The following is a 23661-nucleotide window of genomic DNA, read 5'->3' on the forward strand; positions in this document are numbered from 1 at the left end:
GAATTTCTAGAGGACATACACACAGGGGCTGAGAGAAGCATTACCATTGGCCAGTCAGCATCACAGTGAAGTAGAAAGCCCAGCACTGGAATAGCAGGGGGGCTGCAGGGCAGGACTGAGGGGCATTGGCTGAGCTGTGTGGGAAGACCAGGACTGGGATAGCAGGGGGGCTGCAGGGCAGAATTGAGGGGCATTGGCAGAGTTGGGTCTGTTCCAAGGACTGGTGCTATTACTGGTTTGGAATGAGGGGAGGTAACAAACCCAGAAGCAGATATGTAATATTTACATCCACAGTTTTTATTTTAGAAACATGTAACACAATCACAAATTAATAATAAGTATATAAAACCCATCGGCAATACTCATACTGCAGACATAGAGAAAGAGAGAGAGAAAGAGACAGACTAAGATAGAGGGAGAGTCCAAGGCATCATACAAACACCCTGATGTGCTGTTTGCAATGCTCTAGTGCCCAGCTGGAGGGGAATTTCCTTTCCTTACATACAGACATACAACCGGAAAGCTGTACCTTCCACAAATATTAAGGGATCAGAGTTATAAGGAGAATCAAAGGAATAAAATCTGTATAATTTAGACAAATGATGAAAGAGGGGAGTATAACCGTCTACAAACTCTGAAAGATGTAAATAGCAAGGAGGAAGAGGGAGTCCGAGGAAGGTGGGTGTGGGTGGAAGACCGAGGAGTAAGTTGATGAAATTGAGCGAGGAGGGAAATGTTCTTGTTAAATCACAGGAAATATTTCCCAGCAGCAAAATTTACTGGACTTTACAATTATTGTCCACAAGGGAAGGGGTGGAGGCTCCATCACTTGAGTCATTTAAAACTCAGACTAGAGCAAACCCTGGAGAATACACGGTAAGGAACCCCGGGCACGGTTCTTGGGGGCAATAACCAAGATGTGCCCTCAGATGATTTGGGGAGTATTGTTGTATTTTTGTTTTCTTTAGCCAGCTATGTGATGATGAGGTCAGGCATACTAACTTCCCTGCTGTGTGTTGTATGAAGTCCAGCCATGTAATTCTAGCTTTGGTGTAAATGGACCCAGGGTCTTCATTCAGATCCAGAGTTTGTTTCAATCCAAAAATGCAGAGGTGCTCAGTGCTGGAGTTTGAGTTTGGACTTCCTACACAGATGTTGATGGAGTGTCAATGGGCCTAACCACACTGGACTTTCCTTCTTTCTCCCTACTGAGTATTCCAGTCAGTGAAACAGAGCTCTCAACCCTCCGATTCAAATGTACTACATGCACTAAGCCTTGCCCTGCTAAGCTAAAGGAACTTTTCAGTCCTCTGGCAACTAAGAGACAAGAGGAGGGACCATTATTAACTGAATGTGTCTGACATATCCCATCTAGTAGAGGGCAGTAGTGTACACACACAGAGACACACACACAGACACACAATACATTACAGTATTCCCTGGAGCCTCCAGAATGGACAGCCCAGCCCCTGTAGCAAAAATTTACCCTATAGCCATGGACTAAACATCTTTCTGTCTGGCTATCAGGTTTCAGGAGCTTTGGTCTCTATTCCTTCATTTCTACCTTTACAGAGTCCTTTGTGTCTTGGATAACTAGTCCTGTATCCAGAAGGTTCATGCTACGTGCCTTTGTCTAAAGTTTAACTATAGGAACAATTGATAAGAATATACAGTTTTGGATTTTTTTTTTATACACACATCTCTTTAAATTACAATCTGTCTCTTTCAGACTTCCTTTACTGTTAGAAAAGAGGAACAGAGAAGCCAAATTTCAAGAAAAGAGGGTTGGATGAGTCAGCGTCTGGCCTGAAATAATCACCCAGCCTCCACAAGAACTAACAGTGACTGAAAATAGTGTCAAATAACAATGCCCTTTTGCTGTAATACTGCAATTTTCAAGTAATCCACGTGACCATTATTTAACATAGCCACCAAAAAGTCCTGAAGAATATAAGAACGTTGGTGGACACAAGAATGTACACAAATACTGTCACATGCTTATTCTCTCTCGTACTCAATTTTTTAAAATTTGTGTCTGGAGGACAGAAATGTCCTTTAATGGAGCCATGCATAATCAGCTCCATTTCATGTACAACCAGAGTGTAATTTTTCTCTTTAGTACCATATTTCTGCTTTACAGTTTTATTGCACCTCAAACCTACAGTATCATCTCTTAAAAATAACTATTTATCATAAACATCTTCTGCTTCATTATCTGTACATATTTTTACATATAAAAAAAATAAATATTTACAACTAAACTGACACACAAATAAATAAACCAATGTAAAACTGAGCTTTCAGACTAGCTGTACAAAAAAGAAAAGGGAAAAAGAACCCTCTCTGGTAACTTGGTCCGCTTCTCCTGAGGCACCCACCAGACAGCAAATATGACATAATGGCTTTTTGCATTTGGGTAATTACATTAAATTCCAGCATAATACTGCATACTCACGGTGGAGCAGAATTAAAAGTGGGAAGAGACGGCACTGTGGAGTTGTTTGGTTGCTTTAGCTCACTATACAAAAATAATAGTAAGTTTAAAAAACATAAGAGGTTGCTATGCACAAAAATACCTTAATACCTAGGAGCAGTTAAAGGTGAGAGCAAAAATATTGCCCATATGTTCTCCTCCTCAAGTGCATAACAGGTGGAGATGAGGTTATTTTTGCTCCTGATGCCCTCCCGTGTTGAAAGCAGATGAGACCTTCCCACTTCAGACCATCTTAACCCTGGCAGGGCTTGGCGGAAATGTGGAAGGGAGCGGTGCGAGGGGAAGAATAAAATAGCAGCAATTTTTAAATTGTCCTAGATTTTCTCCTGACGTATATCTCTGCCCAATCCTTGAAAGACTCTCTGCTTATTTCTTTAACAATGAAAAAGGGTCAAGAAGGGGTGCGTTAAATATTTGAGGTAACATCATTAGCAGACTCTATGCCCTTCAGTTCCACCATGGGGCTTTTCTCCACTGCTGCAACGGTGCCACTTCCTTCCCCTTGTCCTTCAAAGCCCCTGGCAATGTCTTCAAAAGTCCTGCCCCTGGTCTCAGGGACTTTGAAGAAGGTGAAGACAAAGAAGATGACCAGGAAAACAATGAAGATGATGAAGACATAGGGACCACACAATTTCTACAGGGGGGAAAGAAGGGAAAGGTTATAATTTGAAAAGTGCATAGGCCTAAAATCAAGGTACAGTCATTATCTCCTAAACTCATCCGATGCATCCGATGAAGTGAGCTGTAGCTCACGAAAGCTTATGCTCAAATAAATTGGTTAGTCTCTAAGGTGCCACAAGTACTCCTTTTCTTTTTGCGAATACAGACTAACACGGCTGTTACTCTGAAACCTCCTAAACTCAGAATCACAACACCCTCCCCAAAATATGGACTTATTTACTTTTAACGTAGTATTTTTAAAGGAACACCCCAGGCCATTTAAGGGATTTTTAAAGCTTGATTCTGAACTTTGATTGCTAGCATGACTCACAAATATTGTGGCTCTCAAAGGGGGCTATGTTGATTGGCTATGTTGACTAAGTGTCCAGCTATTTGTGGATTATAAACATTAAGTGAAAGCAAAGGAATGGGGATGTTGTTTAAACTACAACACTCTCTTAACAGTAGCTAACAATCAGATCAACACAGTGCTTTCCAAATTGTGTCCTTACCTCTGCATAGGGGAAGAGCATTCCCACCAAGAAATTGGAGGTCCAGTTGGAGCAACCAGCCACTGCCACAGCTGCAGGACGGGGACCTTGACTGAAGAGTTCAGCCACAATGAACCAGGGAATAGGACCGGGGCCAATTTCAAAAAAGGCCACAAAGCCAAAGATGGCAACAATGCTGATATAGCTAATCCAGCTCAAGACATCCTGCAAGGGAGAGAAACATGAATAGCTGTAATTTAACAAGCAAACATGGGATAACGGAACACGTGCTCCAACATCTCTATGTCCTTAATCATGGTATATAGTTCCTGCTGTATGGGAATGTATATTCCCCCTAATCCCAGCTGTACCCCCACTATAGATTCTCCTTTCTTTATACTCAAGAGTCCCCTGTCTCCATACTCATCCCAATCCCTCCAAAGATGCCCTTTCCTTTACCTTTGGGTCCTTTACCTCAGTTTCCCTCTGTGTCCCTAATGACATCTCAACTCTACAAGAATAGGCAGTTTGCTGTCAACTCACCTTAAGTGTCAAAGCTATGGTCATGAGAACGGCACAGAGAGCCATGCCACCCAAGCCGACCAAATGAAGGGTCCTGCGCCCTGCACGCTCCACCAGGAACAGCTGCAAAAGTGGCAGGAGAGAAAAACATTAGATTAGAAAGCAACAGCCAAAGGGGCTGGCTCCACATCCTGACAAGCTCTGCACCCCTATCCCCAAGGGGTTTATCTGCCATTTACCTCCACCTCTCCAGTGCTCATGTGGTCAGTGGCAGCTTAAATGGATGGGGATATAGGATGCTATGTCTCTCCCTACCCCTTCACCCAGCGTTTTTCTATCTCTTTCCCCACTCTTTCCTCCCCCTCTTCTTCCTCTGACTTTTACCCTTGTCCACATCTCTTCTACACCATTCTATCTCACCCTTCTCTCCCTCTTTCTTTCTTCTAGTATGCTCACATTCCCTCCTTCTGCCATGCTCTCCTCTCCTGCTCTTTCACACTTCCCTTTGTGCCTCCCCTCTCCCTTCTGCAAATCTCAGCCACAGTTTGGCTGAAGAGAAAAAAACTGGCTCCAGGATAACTATTTTCCCCAAAATCTCCCTCCATGCAGATCCACACCAGCCATCATCTCACCAACCGCTCTCCGCAGCGCTACTTACCGATACGACAGTGAAGACCGTGTTAACCACACCAGCACCAATGGTTGCATAGACAGGCTGCTTGACACCAGCTTTTTCGAAAATCCCCGTGGAGTAATAGAACACCTGGGAGTAGAAGAAGCAATTGGATATGGTTACAAGTTCCTGCACCTGAAGGGATGCCCCTTATTTTCATGCCTGTCTCTCCATGTGTCCAATAAGAGCTCAGTCAAAAAAGTATATACTTCAATCCATGATCATGCAAGGACCATTCATTGTCATACACAGGTATAACAATTTTCCATGAAAAAAAAAACCCACTATAGGGAAGTGCCCCTTTAAAATAATCTTTGTTCCCTCTTGTTCATATAGTTATCCATGAAATGGAGGTGGTCATCCTAGTTCCTAGCTACACATCTCCTTTGATGTGCTGAGCAGCCCCTTTCTAGAGCTGGGCTATAAAACACAATCGGATCCTGATGAGTTCCTGAGGTCACGGAAGGTTTTATGGATCTCCCTTGACTCCAAGTGACCTGCTTCCAGGGGTGAGCTATACCTGATGAGCTCATAACGCAGCTGAATATTTCAGGGAGCTCTTTTTGGCAGGGAGTATCACAAAAATTGACCTCAACTGAAGACAGGAAGTGAAGCCCAGGAGCCCAGATTCTCTTGCTATTGTGACTGGCTGACTCTCACTGAAGTCAATGGGAGACACTCATACACAGCAGCAAGAGAATTGAGCCCAAGAAGTGAAACAGGAAGCTGACTTACAGCATTGATGCCCGAGAGCTGCTGGGAGAGCTGGAGTACGATGGCAATGATGATGGCCTGGCGGTAATTCGGCGAGCGGAAGAGCTCCGGCACTGTTGCTTTCCTCTCCTGGGACATCTTGGTGCTCTCCTCTTTCATCTCTTGGATGTCTTGGGCCACATCCTGTGTACCACGGAGCTTCTGGAGAACTACAGGGAGGAACCACACATAGAATACATGAGATGTCATCAATTTACATGCCCCAGCCAACAAGAGGCTTGAGTTCCACTCTCAGCCCTAGTCTCCAACTCTCCAAGGGGGGATCAAATGCTGTGGACCCCCTAGAAGTTAATATTCTGCCTGGCTATGTGGGACAGATTAAGGCTCTATTCCTGGTCCTAGCCTCCTATTCAACCTGGAGCTAAATGTGTTAGGAGCACAGTAGATGTTAGGCCTAGTGATCTGTGCCTCTGAGCCGGAAACCTACATTTGATTCCTGCTCCTGTTCACACACTCACCTTGGGGCTACTTAGGAGCACAGCAGAGGCTGAGTCCAGTGATACCATGAGGAAGAACTCTTTTCCTAGTCTCAATCACTTTATTTTCCAAAGATTGGGAGGGGCCAAACCTGTTGTCCTAGGCCCTATCATTCTACACTAGGCCATGTAAATTCTGGACTTCTTACTCTCATCAAGAATGTGCTGGGAGCACCCTGATGGGCAAGCCTGATGCCTCATAGGGACCAGGTAAGAAGGTAGGACAAGAAGTAATGGGCTTATTCTGCAGCAAGGGAGATACAGGTTAAATATTAGGAAAATCTTTCTAACTAAAAGGGTAGTTAAGCCCTGGAATATGCTTCCGGGGAGGTTGTAGAATCCCCATCACTGGAGATTTTTAAGAACAGGTTGGGCTAACACCTGTCAGGGATGGTCTAGGTATATTTGGTCCTGCCGCAGCTGAGAGGGGTGGACTTGACAACGTCTCTAGGTTCCTTCCTCTCTTACATTTCTATGATTCTATGATTTTGCATTGCCATGCAGCAGACCCCAGATCAGTTACAGTTCTCTCACACATCCTGGAGCTCGTGCAGGCTGGGGGTACTGCGGAGGCAGGTCTGGTGACCTCTGCGGATCAGCTGTCTACACTATCGTGCAGGAGATCCAGGTTCTCATATCACTCCTCATCATCCATTCCCCTAAGTTCAGTTCAGGCTAGGAGGACTGTGGTGACTGGGCTGACCAGTAGCTGTCCTGTGGTGCCATTTAGAAGTGTCCACGCACCTGCTTGCGCTTTGTCTTCCTCCATCTTGTTGATCAGCAGGAAACGGGGACTCTCAGGGCAGAAGGGCAGAGCAGCACACTGCAGGATGGCTGGGATAATAGTGAACCCCAAAAGCAGTGGCCAGAGACTCTCACTCCCCATGATCTCCTTCAAGCCGAAAATCTAATCCAGCGAACAAGAAGAGAAAGAAATATTACGAGATATTCCCCTGTGTTGAAAATTAAGTCTTTACCCTTTCTCCTCCTCAAGAATTACACAGTAGTGTGGTCAGTTAGCTATTCAACCCACCCATTCCTCCCCATGGTGACTATAGAATGGTCCATGAGGTCTCATTCCCCTCTAATGATACCCGTGAAGCAGCCTGTTAGCCCCATAAAACCTTCAGTGCCCTCCCCAACAGCCATTGAGAAAGTCAGGATCAGGCCTACCTGTGCCACCAAGATGCCCACAACGATGCCCAGCTGGTTGAGGGTGCCAAAGGCACCACGCAGGGCGGTGGGTGAGATCTCGCTAATGTACATGGGAACAAAGCCAGTGCTGAGGCCACAAAAGAGGCCAATGATAAAGCGGCCAAGGATCAGCATTTCTATTGCTTTTGCCGTCTTGGAAAAGCCCATCAGGGTGCCACCCACGAAGGCCAGGATGTTCACCAGTAGCATGGAGTTCCGCCTGCCAAGGAGAGAGACATTAGCATAGGCCAGGGGTTATTGATGTGCAACGATAGGGAGAAAATTGCAGAAGTTATATGCCCAGCCAGATCCCCCTTCCCCGGGCCACGCTTCCCCACTCAGCCACTCCCTTTGTCTGCTTCTTTTCTTCTCTCTCTCCCACTGTCTTGCCCTTCCAGGAATCGGTCCCTTCTCCCCAACCTACCCTCCTTCTCTGGTCCATTGGTCCAATTTTTTGGAGAGAAATAATTTCTCCTAATCCTTCCAATATCCCATAATTCAAAGACAAATTCCATGGTGGCTTAGACCCCCTTCCTAACGTACCTTCCAAATCGGTTGACAAAAAGTCCAACAGAGAAGGAGCCGATCATCCCTCCCACGGAGAAGATGGCGACGGAGAGGGACCACAGCGAGGTCAGAAGCTCGGAGGAGGTTGGGGTCCCTCTCCGCAACTCTAATGTTTGATTGAAGAATGCTTGAATAATCTGCATGGGAGAAAACACACCCCAGAAACGGGAGGAGAGAGGGGTTACAATAAAATATAATGTACTGTGGGAGAGGCAGAGCTCTGTATGAGATCAGGGGGTTCTTTTGTCACAAAGTCAGGGTGGTGGGGAGAGATCTCAGACATTTGGAAGCAGAGAAGCTAAAGTGGGTCAGGACAGCTGAAGAGGAACCCAAAGTTTCAGAAGGAGAGACGCTCAGAGAAGAGCAGTAGGACATGATTAAGAGGATGGAGAGACTGATTTACTTAGTATGATGAGATTGGGCAAGAGATGATTAAGGAGATAAGGCTAACTCTCTGTAAGTAGCGGAAGGATGTAGACAGCAAGGAGGGTGTCTTTGGTGACAGTAGGTCTGAGTGAGGAGAAATAGCAGCAATGGGACTAAAATGAGCAAAGGGAAATGTTCTCTCACAAATGAGAACATTTCTGGTATCAGGATACATTCCCCAGCGGCGAGGGGTATGTGAGACTGTGAAATAGCTTCCCCAAGAGACTGAATAAAATCCTGAAGCACTCCAGGGAACTATCCTGCATTGTCTTCTAGGATGGATGAGATGATAGGCAAAAGAACTTTTCCTATTGCTAAGTTTTCGGATAGATATCCTGTCTGATTACAAAGTGTTGCAGGGCACGAGTTTCACATTATGTGCCCCCAGCAGGTGGCAGCAAGGTGCTAGTTTGACTGCACACCCCCATCTCTGGTTATGACATCTGTATTCCGGGAGACAGGGTGGATGTGGCAGACGTGACTCACTTTTTTGCATGAGGTTTAGCTCATCTGGTTTACAAGAAAAAAAAAACCGCCTACATTTTTCATTTCTTTTTTTTTTTCTTGGTGATGTAATTTGCAAATTACTTGGTTGGAATTTCCCCAGACAGTCACATCCCCCACCAAGCCCCCACTTTGAGCTTAATATGAAACTAGATTAGATAGATAGATAGATAGATAGATAGATAGATAGATAGATAGATAGATAGATAGATAGATAGATAGATAGATAGATAGATAGATAGGAGAAAGCCTGAGAGAGGAAGCCCAAAATCAACAGGGAAACCATAATCCCATGCAGCCCTTTCTCAGCTCTTTGCTGTCCCCTCCAACCCCTGAAAGGGCTTTTCTGTGACTCAGAACAGCCCCCACTCCTGTCAGTATGCTTCATCCCAATCTATAAGGGAGGGTGAGAAGGTTTCTGTGGTTTGAACGATAACAGACTGGCAGCAGGGACACATAGTTTTGGTGAGGATATTCCCCAAAGTAAATTATTTTAAAGGGGTGGAATCTGGATAGAAAACTAGATTGGCAGGAGGGTTATAGAGTCTCCCCAAACTCTCCATATGCCCAGTCCCTCCCCTTTCCTGGTTCTAATGTCTCCTCTATGCCAATGTTCCAGTTTGGTTTTCCCCTCCTTTCCCCTTTACTGCACAATGGAGGCAGAAACTCCACTCCAACCTCCCTCTGCATCCCCAAAATGAAGGAAGCAACTTCATTCCCATATTCCTGTGTATTTTGGAAGATAGGGATACCCCTCTTTCGTGCTTTCGCTCTACCTACATCCAAAACATGCAGGGACAAGGCTTCCAACTGCCCCAAACAAGATGGCGTCCCTTCATAATTCTCCCTCTGGATGTCCAGATGAGACAGAGATGCCATGCACACTCCCACTGTACCTCATAAATGGGAGGACCCCATCACTCCCTACCTGCCTGAAATGGCAAACTGACCCCTCTCCTTTTATCCCTCCTGTACATGAAGTGGGACAATGACCCTCTTTACTCCATCTCTCCTCACCAAAACGTAAAGGTGACCCTCTTCCTCCTCTTCCCCTGCACTAAAAGGGATGGTCCTCTCTCTTCCTTTGCCCTTCAAATAGGAGAGACAAACCATTCACCCACTAGCTCCTCAATGACCTTCCCTCTCTCCCTGCCTCTAAGATGATCCTCAGCACCATCTTTTGAGGCAGAATGAGCTCTATGGAAGAGATGAGACCACCCGGCTATGTCAAAACCCAGAGGGCTCTTTCTCTCTCACCTTCTCAGGTGCATTGATGACACCCGTGTTGTACCCAAACTGGAGCGATCCGATGGCCGCAGTGGAAACGGCACAGAGAAGGGGACAAGTAATTTTCTGAAGAGAGAGAGGGAAAAATCAGTCATTTAATTAATTTTTTCACTTTTTCCACACAAATTGTTTTTCTGTTTAACACAACAATCTCAGCTAAGAGCTCCTCAGAAGCCAGGTCTAGTGCTCCCTATGGGTCGCTTGGGAGAGTAGGGTTCCATCCCCAGTCTCAATCTTTCATTATCCTGGGCCAACGTGGGCCGGGAATATTGAATATAATGCTAATCATGGGAGCACATGTATACTCAGCCCTGTCATGTGACAGGGCACCCATGTGTGTTACATCCTGATTGCATGGGGTCAGAAATAAAATAAAATTGGTTAGGAACCTGCCAATGTAACAGCAAACTATCCACACAAAGGTCATATGGCACAGACATTTCAAGAACCAGTCCTACTGAAGGAACAGAAAACACCTCAACAAATCCAAGCAGGACACTCGTGCTGCATGTTTTGAGGATACCCAGAATGCCACTGAGAATGGGCCTGCGCTGGCCGATGGAACACATGCTCACCCAGTCAGTGACAATGGAAAACAGGTGCAGCAAACGTGAAGTGGTGGAGCCAGATCAGTAGCTCAACAAGCCATTGCAGGAGGAACTGTTCTGAGAACAAGAAGTTCAGAGACCCGCTGAGGTTCACTGACAGTTATTGACAGATATTGAATTAGAGGCAGGGTGGTTATCTCACCTGTCAGAGGTTCCAGTTATACACCCTGCTCTCCAGTTACACACCCTCTATGTGCATTTCTTAATTGGCTGTACTAGCTAGTGGCTGTTATTTTTTGGTTTATATGCTTCATTTAGAAGTAGATTCTGACCCCTGGCATGTTTTGTAAACATCTCCCATGCAATGTGACTGGGGTCACTAAATAAATATAAGTCTCAGTACTCCTAGGATTAATACCTTTATTACAGTGGAAGCCAGATCTAGTGCCCTGAGGGATTAGCTCTCTGCACTGCCATGCAGGAGACCTGGATTTCTTTCCCCATACTGGGATTTTACTCCCTGAACCAAAGGCTGATGGTGTTAAAACTCTTCATGGCAGGGTAGAAGGCAGTACTCCCAACTCTTGTGATTTTTTTTTGCAAGGCTCTCAATATTTCATGTATTTCTTAAAGCCCCAGCTCCTGGAGTCAAGTGATTATATCAGACTCTCAATTTTCATTAAAGTAAAAAGTATGTTTCTAGCCCTGGCTGCCAACCAAAGCTGGAAAATATGATCCATGTGAATTCTAAGGCTCAGAAACCAAAAACCAAATAAAAAGTGTGCAACATTTTTCATAGTTTTAAAATCTCACAATTTTGGGATGCTGACTGATAATTTTTGAATGCTTTGAGTTGGCAACACTTCAGAAGTTCCATCCTTAATACTCTATCCTGGTTTCTCATTCACTAGGGACTGGGAACTCTTCCAAAGGTGTTAACAATGTGTATTCCCAGCCCTAGTTTTCACTCTCTAAGGCCAGTGAGGACTGGGAATAATGTGGAGACCAGTGTAGTACTTCCATTCCCAATTTCTGATACTCTCGCCTGGGGCCAGCAGAGACTGGGAGTGCTACAAGGTCAGACCTGATTCCCTCTGCGCTGTCATGTAGAAGACTCAGATTTAGCTTTGCTCTCTCATTCCCTTGGGGTCAATGAGCTCTGAAAAGGCCTAGATTAGTGCCACCTAGAAGCTTGTTGGATGCAGAGGCTAGCACCCAAATATCTCACAGATATTGATGGATTTATCCTCACAACACTGCTATGAGGTAGGAATTATTATTCCCTCCATGTTGAAGATGAGGAACTGAGGTACAGAGAGAATAAGTGCCCCGGGTCACAGTGCATCTGGGAACAAAACTCAGATCTTCCGTTTTTCAGTTCAGTGCCTTAAGCAAAAGAGCATCCTGCATTGCCATGGCTTACTCAATGTCCAGGCCAAGTCTCCAGCTCCACAGGACCCATCTGGGCACGATATAACATAGGCATACTTTGCTTACATAGTATACACACACATACTATAGATGGTATAGTTCATATATATTCCACACCACGTTTCATGCCTCCTGCCTTTTCTAATCTATTTCTTTGTATTACATAGCCAGTCTCACACTCAAGTATACATGACATGGTCTCACCCCTTCCAACCCTGCAGTGAAAGGACTATGATCTAATGTATATTCTCTCCAGCCAGCAGCATATCCATGGAGCTCAGAAATACCAGGGTGGGATCTACACAAACCACAGTGACAGAGTTGAGGCTTAGACGCTGGCAGGGAATTCAAAACACCACCCATACCCCTCCCTCTCACAATGGGTGACAATGGTATCTGACTGCATGTATATTATCGGGGGAGACATTTCCCACCAGTTTTCTCTCTTTTCATTGGCTGGAAACCCAGAATAGTAGCACTCATTGACCTCAACTGGGGCAGCTTCTTTACTCTCCTCTAAATGACCTTGACTGGGATGCTTGTTCAGAGTTCCCTCCCTCATGCCCTCACACTTTCCTCTTGTCCCAGAAAAAGGGAAAGAAAGGCTTGGTTTTATAAACTGATGGCTACTTGAATACCTCTACGAGAGCAGTAACCCCCAGGTATCCTTCAATGAGCACCAGCATCAGTCAGTTATTTGATGCCACTCTCCCTCCCTCACTGTCTCTTCCCCAGCTACCATTGCCTGCTTTTTATCCTTGATGCTCTCAAACACACACAATTAATTAGTTCACAGATTAATGCACACAACACACATGGACGCCCATCAACAATGCTGCCCACAAAGGCTCTCTAGCTCAGTGTCATGAGAGGGAGTGAACCTGCCATGTTCTCTCGGTTGAAATCGGAAGGTTACTCATTATTTCTTTAAAAATAGCCTTCAAAAACCTTTAAGAGAAATTGTCCTTTTCTCATCACGAACACATTGTCATCTTGGTCAACCTAAAGACAAATGGCTCTCATTCGGCCAGCACAATAGATCTCATGCCAAATAAAACATGACAAGGAAAGCAATATTTTGAAAAACTACAACCACAAAAATGTACCCAAACAAATGCCATGACTTGCAACAACCCTACATAAACATCTTCCCCTCCCCCTACCGTGCATCCCCTATGGCTGCCACTTTCTCAGAGTCATCCTTAAATAATCATAGTAAAGGCTCGCCCTCATGCACATTCAGTGTTTGATTATAGACCTTTCATCTGCTCAAAAGGCACACAAATAAAATAGTAAAAGAGATAGTAATAATAATCAAACACCATGATGTTATCTGTAAAGACACCTCCTGCGAAGGGATGCCCAACAATTCAAAACATCTTCAACAAGCCAGGCCGAGGGTTTCACAAGTCAGACAAATTGGGTAGCGCTAACCCAGAATGTATAAATGCCGGATGAACAGACGCAACCATGTTCAAACCAAGGCACGCACTGAACAACAAAACCACTCATAAGCAGGCTAAAAATATAAAGGCAAGGAGAAAAAGATCTGCTGTAGTTACCTTTTTGCTCTCCATGGTCCTTGGTAAATGTCAAGGAATGTCAAGACACTGCACACCCACTGCCCCCTTCTTAATGAAGTCGTTGACGATCTCTCAAATGTCGTGTATTTGCTTCCCACGTAATTGAATATCTGGAACCGTCTCTGTAATTTTTTGCTCTGTGCAATTTGCAATATCACTCTGCTGAGGAGCTGCCTTAGAGCAATCTATTTATGGTTTCTGCTAGGAGGTGCGGATGTTAGAGAGGGACTGAGCCAGACAAGACCCCGCCCAGCTCCCGTAATAAGCAAAAAAAAAACAAACTTGTGACCCTGCCTAATTTTGTGACTTCAATGTTTCATCACTGGAAATTTAGATAAGGCATTTTCCTTCTCTCCTTAAAAGGCATTTGTGTGTGGGAGTCTGAGCAGAGCCCTCTTTATGTTTCACAGATACTACAAACCCTGAAAACATCACTCAGGAGGGCAGCTAATGGGATTTCCCATCCGTTCCAGTTGTGATTGCTCATATTATTTAACTCCAGACAGCATTTTGGAAAGGACCTGATTATGGAGATGAGTATTTAGCAGGCTATTGTTGCCATGCAATTATATACCAATAAAATAATAATGATTTGTGTTAAAGTCTCCAGATATAATTAATTTGTACTGTGTTCGTAGATTGCAGATAGATAGATAGATAGATAGATAGATAGATAAAATGAATATAAGGGAGAGATGCTCAGTAACTGTGGCCCTATGGCCCCTCCCCCATCGAGACATGTGAAAGGGAAACACAGACCCCAAAAGCTACATGGGATTTGGAGAGTGGTCTTTTTGACACAACACCCCATTCTCCATCTGAAGCCAGAGACCCTGTGGGCAGAGGTTGAGGCCTGATTCTGCTGTATAAACTGGGGGTCTGCAATAGGAATGCCATTGCCCTAGTGCTCATGGCTCTGCTGCTGCTCCATAGCAGTGAGCGAGTGCCTTGGGGAGCATCTCATGGCAGCCGGGCTTTGCAGGCAGAGGCCAGCTCCAGGGGGTGTCACCAGCTGGTGTTGGGCTCCTTGGGGGGACAGGCAAGAGTGTGTCAGGAGCGCAGCTCGGAGCTGTGCCACCCACCCTGCCAGCCAGCACCCTGGCTCCCCCAGCATGGAGAGTCAGGTGCCTGAGTGGCCCGGGTGGCTCCCACCAGCTTCCAATCCACTGGCTTCTGGCAGGAGGTGACAGCTTTCAAACTGTGGGGTGTGTCCTAAAACCTCTGTGCTTAATGTACGGTTGCCAAGCATCCAGTTTTTGACCAGAACACCCTGTCAAAAAGGGACCCTGGCAGCTCCAGTCAGCACTGCTGATAGGATCATTTAAAGTCTGGTCGGTGGCACAGCAGAGTTCAGGCAGACTTCTTGCCTGCCCTGGCTCTGCACAGCTCCCAGAAGCGGCTGGCATATCCCTGTGACCCCTAGGTGCAGGAACGGTCAGGGAAGCTCTGTGCACTGCCCCCCGCCTCTGGCATCAGCTCTGCAGCTCCCATTGGCTGGGAACCATGGCCAATGGGAGCTGCAGGGGCAACACCTGTGGGCACGGACAGCGCACACTGCACAGAGCCACCTGGCCATGCCTCTGCCTAGGGGGCGGACATGGCAGCCGCTTCTGGGAGCAGCGCAGAGCCAGGGCAGGCAGGAAGCCTGCCTTAGCCCGGCTGCACCACTGACCGGGAGTTGCCTCAGGTAAGAGCCGCCTCACCAGAGCCCAAACCCTCTGCCCCCAGTCGGAACCCCCTCCCGCACCCTAACTCCCTCCCAGACCCCGCATCTACACCCAACCCCTTGCCCCATCCCTGAGCCCCCTCCCACATCCGAAGCCCCTTGACCCCAGGCCCACCCCAGAGACCACATCCCCAGCCGGAGCCCTCACCTTCTCCTGCACTCCAACCTCCTGCCCCAGCCCAGTGAAAGTGGGTGAGGGTGGGGAAGAGTGAGCAACTGAGGGAGGAGGGCTGGAGTCAGTGGGGGCAGGGCCTCAGAGAAGAGGCAGAACAGGGGAGGGGCCTCGGGGAAGGGGTGGGGCAAAGGTGTTTGGTTTTGTGCAATTAGAAAGTTAGTAACCCTAGCATAATGGAAGACAGAAATCTGGGGGAGGGGGCGTGTGCCCCCAAACATTGCCTCTGGGGGAGCAAATATGCTTGCTCACCCGGGGCACTAAAATGGCTAGTTACAATTCTGGCCCTTCCAGCCATGCAGAGAGGCTTTCCCTCCATGCTCCTTGCAACCCCTCCATAAACCAAGCTATAACAAAATAGCTGCCATGCTCTCATTGGAAAGAGATGGAGACATAGGTTTTCAATCTCAGCCAGAATAAAATATGTTCAACATCTTTATTAATGATCTAGACAATGGGATAGATTGCACCCTCAGCAAGTTCATAGATGACACTAAAATGGGTGGAGAGGTAGATATGCTGGAGGGTAGGGATAGGGTCCAGAGTTATCTAGACAAATTACAGGTTTCAGAGGAACAGCCGTGTTAGTCTGTATTCGCAAAAAGAAAAGGAGTACTTGTGGCACCTTATAGACTAACCAATTTATTTGAGCATAAGCTTTCATGAGCTACAGCTCACTTCATTGAATGCATACTGTGGAAAGTGTAGAATATCTTTTTATACACACAAAGCATGAAAAAATACCTCCCTCCACCCCACTCTCCTGCTGATATTAGCTTATCTAAAGTGATCACTCTCCTTACAATGTGTATGATAATCAAGTTGGGCCATTTCCAGCACAAATCCAGGTTTTCTCTGCCCCCCGCCCAAACCCACTCTCCTGTTGGTAATAGCTTATCGAAAGTGACCACTCTCCTTACAATGTGTATGATAATCAAGGTGGGCCATTTCCAGCACAAATCCAGGGTTTAACAAGAACGTCGGGCGGGGGGGGGGGGGGGAAGGGAGTCTGCTGACTTCTACATAGAGTGCTTCCGCAACATGCATGGGCTGAAATTGTGGAAAAGCAGCATCACTTGCCCCATAAGCTCAGCCGTGCGGAACACAATGCTATCCACAGCCTCAGAAACAACTCTGACATCATAATCAAAAAGGCTGACAAAGGAGGTGCTGTTGTCATCATGAATAGGTCGGAATATGAACAAAAGGCTGCTCGGCAGCTCTCCAACACCACTTTCTACAAGCCATTACCCTCTGATCCCACTGAGAGTTACCAAAAGAAACTACAGCATTTGCTCAAGAAACTCCCTGAAAAAGCACAAGATCAAATCCGCACAGACACACCCCTGGTACTCCAACCTGGGGTATTCTATCTGCTACCCAAGATCCATAAACCTGGAAATCCTGGACGCCCCATCATCTCAGGCATTGGCACCCTGACAGCAGGATTGTCTGGCTATGTAGACTCCCTCCTCAGGCCCTATACTACCAGCACTCCCAGCTATCTTTGAGACACCACTGACTTCCTGAGGAAACTACAATCCATCGGTGATCTTCCTGAAAACACCATCCTGGCCACTATGGATGTAGAAGCCCTCTACACCAACATTCCACACAAAGATGGACTACAAACCGTGAGGAACAGTATCCCCGATAACGTCACGGCAAACCTGGTGGCTGAACTTTGTGACTTTGTCCTCACCCATAACTATTTCGAATTTGGGGACAATGTATACCTTCAAATCAGCTTTCAGAGTAACAGCCGTGTTAGTCTGTATTCGCAAAAAGAAAAGGAGTACTTGTGGCACCTTAGAGACTAACCAATTTATTTGAGCATGAGCTTTCGTGAGCTACAGCTCACTTCATCAGATGTTTACCGTGGAAACTGCAGCAGACTTTATATACACACAGAGAATATGAAACAATACCTCCTCCCACCCCACTGTCCTGCTGGTAATAGCTTATCTAAAGTGATCAACAGGTGGGCCATTTCCAGCACAAATCCAGGTTTTCTCACCCTCCACCCCCCCACACAAATTCACTCTCCTGCTGGTGCTAGCCCATCCAAAGTGACAACTCTTTACATAATCAAGTCGGGCTATTTCCTGCATAGATCAAGGTTTTCTCACATCCCCCCCACCCCCATACACACACAAACTCACTCTCCTGCTGGTAATAGCTCATCTAAACTGACCACTCTCCAGGTTTAAATCCAAGTTAAACCAGAACATCTGGGGGGGGGGGGTAGGAAAAAACAAGAGGAAACAGGCTACCTTGCATAATGACTTAGCCACTCCCAGTCTCTATTTAAGCCTAAATTAATAGTATCCAATTTGCAAATGAATTCCAATTCAGCAGTTTCTCACTGGAGTCTGGATTTGAAGTTTTTTTGTTTTAAGATAGCGACCTTCATGTCTGTGATTGCGTGACCAGAGAGATTGAAGTGTTCTCCGACTGGTTTATGAATGTTATAATTCTTGACATCTGATTTGTGTCCATTTATTCTTTTACGTAGAGACTGTCCAGTTTGACCAATGTACATGGCAGAGGGGCATTGCTGGCACATGATGGCATATATCACATTGGTGGATGTGCAGGTGAACGAGCCTCTGATAGTGTGGCTGATGTTATTAGGCCCTGTGATGGTGTCCCCTGAATAGATATGTGGGCACAATTGGCAACGGGCTTTGTTGCAAGGATAAGTTCCTGGGTTAGTGGTTCTGTTGTGTGGTATGTGGTTGTTGGTGAGTATTTGCTTCAGGTTGCGGGGCTGTCTGTAGGCAAGGACTGGCCTGTCTCCCAAGACTTGTGAGAGTGTTGGGTCATCCTTTAGGATAGGTTGTAGATCCTTAATAATGCGTTGGAGGGGTTTTAGTTGGGGGCTGAAGGTGACCGCTAGTGGCGTTCTGTTATTTTCTTTGTTAGGCCTGTCCTGTAGTAGGTAACTTCTGGGAACTCTTCTGGCTCTATCAATCTGTTTCTTTACTTCTGCAGGTGGGTATTGTAGTTGTAAGAAAGCTTGACAGAGATCTTGTAGGTGTTTGTCTCTGTCTGAGGGGTTGGAGCAAATGCGGTTGTATCGCAGAGCTTGGCTGTAGACGATGGATCGTGTGGTGTGGTCAGGGTGAAAGCTGGAGGCATGCAGGTAGGAATAGCGGTCAGTAGGTTTCCGGTATAGGGTGGTGTTTATGTGGCCATTGTTTATTAGCACTGTAGTGTCCAGGAAGTGGATCTCTTGTGTGGACTGGACCAGGCTGAGGTTGGTGGTGGGATGGAAATTGTTGAAATCATGGTGGAATTCCTCAAGGGCTTCTTTTCCATGGGTCCAGATGATGAAGATGTCATCAATATAGCGCAAGTAGAGTAGGGGCTTTAGGGGACGAGAGCTGAGGAAGCGTTGTTCTAAATCAGCCATAAAAATGTTGGCATACTGTGGGGCCATGCGGGTACCCATAGCAGTGCCGCTGATCTGAAGGTATACATTGTCCCCAAATGTGAAATAGTTATGGGTAAGGACAAAGTCACAAAGTTCAGCCACCAGGTTAGCCGTGACATTATCGGGGATAGTGTTCTTGACGGCTTGTAGTCCATCTTTGTGTGGAATGTTGGTGTAGAGGGCTTCTACATCCATAGTAGCCAGGATGGTGTTATCAGGAAGATCACCGATGGATTGAATCAGCGGCACTCCTATGGGTACCCGCATGGCCCCACAGTATACCAACATTTTTATGGCTGACTTAGAACAACGCTTCCTCAGTTCTCGTCCCCTAACGCCCCTACTCTACTTGCGCTATATTGATGACATCTTCATCGTCTGGACCCATGGAAAAGAAGCCCTTGAGGAATTCCACCATGATTTCAACAATTTCCATCACACCATGAACCTCAGCTTGGTCCAGTCCACACAAGAGATCCACTTCCTGGACACTACAGTGCTAATAAACGATGGTCACATAAACACCACCCTATACCGGAAACCTACTGACCGCTATTCCTACCTACATGCCTCCAGCTTTCACCTAGACCACACCACACGATCCATTGTCTACCGCCAAGCTCTACGATACAACCGCATTTGCTCCAACCCCTCAGACAGAGACAAACACCTACAAGATCTCTATCAAGCATTCTTACAACTACAATACCCACCTGCGGAAGTGAAGAAACAGATTGATAGAGCCAGAAGAGATCCCAGAAGTCACCTACTACAGAACAGGCCGTCACCTTCAGCCCCCAACTAAAACCCCTCCAATGCATTATTAAGGATCTACAACCTATCCTGAAGGATGACGCAACACTCTCACAGATCTTGGGAGACAGGCCAGGCCTTGCCTACAGACAGCCCCCCAACCTGAAGCAAATACTCACCAGCAACCACACACCACACAACAGACCCACTAACCCAGGAACCTATCCTTGCAACAAAACCCGTTGCCAACTGTGCCCACATATCTATTCAGGGGACACCATCATAGGGCCTAATCACATCAGCCACACTATCAGAGGCTCGTTCACCTGCACATCTACCAATGTGATATATGCCATCATGTGCCAGCAATGCCCCTCTGCCATGTACATTGGTCAAACTGGACAGTCTCTACGTAAAAGAATAAATGGACACAAATCAGATGTCAAGAATTATAACATTCATAAACCAGTCGGAGAACACTTCAATCTCTCTGGTCACGTGATTACAGACATGAAAGTTGAGATATTACAACAAAAAAACTTCAAATCCAGACTCCAGCGAGAAACTGCTGAATTGGAATTCATTTGCAAATTGGATACAATTAACTTAGGCTTGAATAGAGACTGGGAGTGGCTAAGTCATTATGCAAGGTAACCTATTTCCCCTTGTTTTTTCCTACCTCCCCCCCGCCCCCCTCAGACATTCTTGTTAAACCCTGGATTTGTGCTGGAAATGGCCCACCTTGATTATCATACACATTGTAAGGAGAGTGATCTCTTTAGATAAGCTATTACCAGCAGGAGAGTGGGGTGGGGGGAGGTATTTTTTCATGCTTTGTGTGTATAAAAAGATCTTCTACACTTTCCACAGTATGCATCCAATGAAGTGAGCTGTAGCTCACGAAAGCTTATGCTCAAATAAATTGGTTAGTCTCTAAGGTGCCACAAGTACTCCTTTTCTTTAGACAAATTAGAGGATTGGGCCAAAAGAAATCTGATGAGGTTCAACTAGGACAAGTGCAGAGTCCTGCACTTAGGATGGAAGAATCCCATGAACCGCTACAGGCTGGGGACTGACTGGCTAAGCAGCAGTTCTGCAGAAAAGGACCTGGGGATTACAGTGGACGAGAAGCTGGATATGAGTCAGCAGTGTGCCCTTGTTGCCAAGAAGGCTAACGGCATATTGGTCTGCATTAGTAGGAGCATTGCCAGCAGATTGAGGGAAGTGATTATTCCCCTCTATTCGGCACCTGTGAGGCCACATCTGGATTATTGCATCCAGTTTTGGGCCCCCCACTACAGAAAGGATGTGGACAAATTGGAAAGAGTCCAGCGGAGGGCAACGAAAATGATCAGGGGGCTGGGGCACATGACTTACGAGGAGAGGCTAAGGGAACTGGGCTTGTTTAGTCGGCAGAAGAGAAGAGCAACAGGGGATTTGGTACCAGCCTTTAACTACCTGAAGGGGGGTTCCAAAGAGGATGGAGCTCGGCTGTTCTCAGTGGTGGCAGATGATAGAACAAGGAGTAATGGTCTCAAGTTGCAGTGGGGGAGGTCTAGGTTGGATATTAGGAAACACTATTTCACTAGGAGGGTGGTGAAGCACTGGAATGTGTTACCTAGGGAGGTGGTGGAATTTCCATCCTCAGAGGTTTTTAAGGCCCGGCTTGACAAAGCCCTGGCTGGGATGATTTAGTTGGTGTTGGTCCTGCTTTGAGCAGGGGGTTGGGCTAGATGACCTCCTGAGGTCCCTTCCAACCCTAATATTCTATGATTCTATGATTCTATGATTCTATGTAACAAAAACACTGAAAAACAATAAAGTTCACTATCTAGTTCAGAACCTTCAGATGTTTCGATTTGAGAATGTAGCAAAGGTTCAGAGTTGGGGAGGGAGAACAGTAGCCCATGGCTTATTTCCTCATTCCCAGAAAGGTTGTTTAATGGCTTTCTATTGCTTTTTCCTATCTGATTTTAAATGATTCAATTTTAATTCCATTTAAGTAACTCTCTTGCCATGGTCACTAGCACAAGTGTTGATGTAATTAATGCATCAAAGTCTCTGTGGATGAAACACAGGTCCACAATGCAAAGTTTGGATCAGAATTTGAACTTTCCCTTAGTTTTGTGTGTTCAAATCTGGGGTTTGCTTGCGGCCCATCTCTAGTGTGTATATGATGGATTTAGAATGTGGTTGTTACGCGTTGGATCACAGAAACCCCCTTGGGGCTGCCAAGACTACTTCTTCCCCTGCCTTCCCTGCCAGTTTGGGACTCCAGAACCCTGCCTGGTTGTGCCAGACATGCTTCCCCCCTTTCCCTCAGGTTGGGCTTGCTTCCAGCTACAGAGTCCTTGGGGTCTGTTCCCACCGCAGCGGTCACCAGGACCCCAACTTCCACCTTCGGGACACATGTCTGTGTGCACCCCAGGGCAGGCCCTGTCCCCTGCTGACCTGCAACTTCCTTGCAGTCAGCAGCTGGGGTGGCCTCCCTGCTACAAAGAGGAACATTCCCCTCCCCCGGGCAGATGATTATGGGGCAGGAATTGACTTCGTCCAGCCCTTCCCTCTGGAACTTGCCTTGAGCCCCGGGGCTACAGGAACTGGTTACAACCATCCCTGCCCCCAAAGCTGCATTCTTTACTGCTACAGAGGAGTTTAAGAGACACCCTTCTAGTCCCCCAGCCGTCCATGTGACGTCACCCTCACCCCCCACCCCCACCGCCCCCCACCCCCCCCGTCTCCGGGGCTGTTAGCACAAGATTCCTTCTCACTGCTAACCAACCCTGGGACAGATTCTGCCACATTAAAGAAATCATTCCCCAGTAGAAATGGTGCAAAATTGTGTGCCACTGTTGCAACAGTCAGTTCAGCCTGCAAATCACTAGTTTGTATATGTACTTTAGCTAAAGGTGCAAGGACTTTGTAACCTCCCACCAGTTCTAATTCTGCCATTTTCCCTGGCAACAAATCCTCCTCATGGATCCTGACCACAGAAATCTCAGCACCCGTATCTCTCAATCCAACAAGTACTTTTCCATTAAGTTTAACAGCATGCATATGCTCACTGCTTGGTTGTGTGGAAGCAACCTTTACAAATCCTGTGTGGAAAGAGACAGCAGCCGGGCTCTGAGAAGCAGCAGCTTCATGTGTTACCTGTGATCCTTTTGCCTGTTCTCTCTTAGCAAAGGGCAATTATTCCTCAGGTGCACAGTGGACTTACAATGAGAGCACCTCTGGGGCTCCTCTGCATGTACAGGAGATTTGGGACCGGTAATAGGGGAACAGGGAGGTGAACACCCAGCCTCCTTTTTCCAGGAGTAAAACGGTGATTTTGCTTTCCCCCAACCCTGCACTCCTCTGCCAGTGGTTTATGTTTAATTGCAGCTTTTGCTTGCCTACAAGAGTCTGCAAACCCAGCTAATTCATCCACTGCATTCACCTTTTTGCCCCACAAATACTGTTTTACATCATCACTGCACATATTCAGGAATTGTTCCTGAGTTAACCAAATCACACGTTCCTTCAAAGCTTGTAATGCCTTTCCCCCTCACCCACGTATCTACCAAATCTCTCATTTCATTTACATAAGCCACATTACTCAGTCCAGATCCCCTCTTAAGACTTCTGAATTTAACCCTGTAGGTTTCAGGTGTAACCTGAAACTGTTTCAAAACCAGTTCCTTAAATTTACCATAGTTTGAAGCATCATCAATAGGCATCTTATTGAATATGTCCAGAGCTCTGCCAGTCAATTTTGCTATCAATGTGGTCATCTTTTGATCTTCAGGGATTGCATGGAGGGTGCACAGTCTCTCAAAGGTGATGAAATATTCAGCAATATCATTGGATTCATCATATTGTGGACATAGGGTATGTCTACACTACGGAATAAGGTCAAATTTATAGAAGTCGGTTTTTTAGAAATCGGTTTTATATATTCGAGT

General features: G+C 46.3%; 1 protein-coding gene and 1 pseudogene across 1 annotated transcript; both read right to left on the reverse strand.

Annotated features, from left to right (window-relative positions):
- Positions 1-276: 276 nt before the first annotated feature.
- On the reverse strand, positions 277-13880 carry LOC125623402 (solute carrier family 2, facilitated glucose transporter member 3). Its single transcript, XM_048822724.2, has 10 exons — positions 13610-13880; positions 10039-10134; positions 7828-7988; positions 7264-7504; positions 6835-6997; positions 5576-5763; positions 4826-4930; positions 4189-4290; positions 3667-3870; positions 277-3128 (listed from the first exon to the last, which is right to left on the reverse strand). Exons 1-10 carry the CDS (start codon positions 13622-13624, stop codon positions 2901-2903), a joined length of 1503 nt encoding a protein of 500 aa, XP_048678681.2. The 5' UTR covers positions 13625-13880; the 3' UTR covers positions 277-2900.
- A 651-nt stretch (positions 13881-14531) lies between these two features.
- On the reverse strand, positions 14532-23490 carry LOC142071047 (uncharacterized; annotated as a pseudogene).
- Between the last annotated feature and the right edge of the window lie 171 nt (positions 23491-23661).

This window comes from Caretta caretta, chromosome 1 (assembly GCF_965140235.1).
Source record: "Caretta caretta isolate rCarCar2 chromosome 1, rCarCar1.hap1, whole genome shotgun sequence".
In the NCBI taxonomy this organism is placed as follows: Eukaryota; Metazoa; Chordata; order Testudines; family Cheloniidae; genus Caretta; species Caretta caretta.

What these genes read in the sequence shown, in the direction of transcription:
- LOC125623402 (XM_048822724.2), bottom strand. An exon ending in CGGTCTTCACTGTCGTATCG is followed by an intron (nt 4,291 to 4,825) that starts GTAAGTAGCGCT and finishes CCACTTTTGCAG; the next exon opens with CTGTTCCTGGTGGAGCGTGC. An exon ending in TGCTCTTCCCCTATGCAGAG is followed by an intron (nt 3,129 to 3,666) that starts GTAAGGACACAA and finishes TCCCCCCTGTAG; the next exon opens with AAATTGTGTGGTCCCTATGT.